Here is a 1,560-nt window from a genome sequence, read left to right as displayed (position 1 = left end):
TGACAAGGTACGGTTGGCCTTCCTGACCACTTCCCCACACTGTTGGCCCATGTTCATTTTGGCATCAATAATGATACCAAGATCCTTTTCTGCCTCTGCACTGATGAGAAGGGAGTTCCCCAGCCTGTAGATATGCTGCTGTTTCTTCCTCCTCAGGTGCAGTACCTTGCACTTGTCAGTGTTGAAACCTATCCTGTTCTCATCTGCCCACCCCTGTAACCTGTCTAGGTCTCATTGCAACCTATTCCTCTCTTCTAGCGTGCCCGCTTGTCCCCACATCTTAGTGTTGTGTCTGTGAATTTGAACCGGGTGCTTTTTACACCCCATCCAAGTCAGGGGTGTAAAATTCATTTTTGTTATGATTAAACAAAAAAAGCCAAGCCACCTCCAGACATAAGCCTTGGGAGAAATTAAGAGAGGCTGATTTTCATAGATTGAAAAAGTTAAAATAAACCAATTTTGAAAAGACTTACTAGTAAACATCAAGTTAAAAAAGTGACTGGCTGAAGCAAGCACAACTCGGTGGGCTGGGATCTTTCTTTCCTGAACCATGAGAACGACATCACAGAGAGTTTTCTAATAAAAAGTAAAGATTGACATTATTAAAAATATGTACAGGAATGTTTTCTTTCCAAGAAGTATGCAAAAAATGGTTATGTTTTCTGCTCCCAGGTTACCAATACACCTTATAATTATTAAAAACCAAACCAAACCAAACACACAAAACTACCTTAAATATGAAAATTATCAGTAGTTGAGCCAGGCTACACAAACCCAGGAGAACAAAGGTTATGGCTGATCCAGCAAGCTCAACTTACTCTGTTTAGCAAGATGTAATGCACCTCACACAGTTGAGGCAAGTAAGACTTTGAAATGCCATGTTAGTATGTAAATGTTTTAAATGTGCAGTGAGCTTAGAAATCATTTCCAGCTGGAAACATATGACTTGTCACTGCAAAATTAATAGGCAAGATGACTAACTTATCATAAAAATATTTCTGTTAACTTGGTTCGTTTTCCTTGAGGATTTTGACAACCCTGCGTGTGTAAAGCCAGGTGGCTTTTCCTGACAGTTCTTTCACATACCAACAACAGAAAGCAAGCGACTAAAATAAAGGTTGTCAGGAAGACATTGGGGCAAAGGCAGTGTCTGAGGATGGGAATATTTTAACTGAACAGGTGTCAGGCTTGCATTGTCTTTAAGACTGACTTCTTGAGAATGTGCATAATGGCTTATGACAGACTTTAATGAGCACTAAAGACATACAGCATTAGATTCTCATTTATCATTAGCATATTCATTCTATTTGCAAAAAACCCTAACACATCCCAACCTATACAAAACCCACAAAAGAGAACATTACTGTTATCAGAAAGAAATGCATGTGATGAGACCCATGTGCGAACATACGCTCTGTATGAAATTAGCTGTTTAACACTACTGAAGGGAAAGATAGAATAGTAGTTTAAATAGGCCAAGATCCGAGTTTCACGCTTAATGCTCTTTCCTTAAAATAGTTTTTGTTCACTCAGAAAATGACACTGGAAATAACTGGCAAA

At 38.9% G+C, this 1,560-nt stretch overlaps 1 protein-coding gene across 3 annotated transcripts in view; it reads right to left on the bottom strand.

Moving 5' to 3' along the window:
* The window catches only part of KLHL7 (kelch like family member 7), a 34,606-nt gene that overhangs the window by 23,583 nt on the left and 9,463 nt on the right, over positions 1 to 1,560 (bottom strand). For all 3 annotated transcript variants that reach the window (XM_019534557.1, XM_019534566.1, XM_019534574.1), the window contains one exon: positions 474 to 576. In XM_019534557.1, the coding sequence (XP_019390102.1) occupies positions 474 to 576 (103 nt within the window). The remainder of the gene's footprint in view (positions 1 to 473; positions 577 to 1,560) is intronic.

The sequence above is a fragment of the Crocodylus porosus genome, unplaced genomic scaffold, assembly GCF_001723895.1.
Source record: "Crocodylus porosus isolate Cpor-Errol unplaced genomic scaffold, CroPor_comp1, whole genome shotgun sequence".
NCBI classification, from domain to species: domain Eukaryota; kingdom Metazoa; phylum Chordata; order Crocodylia; family Crocodylidae; genus Crocodylus; species Crocodylus porosus.
This window is presented reverse-complemented; position numbering and strand designations above follow the sequence as displayed.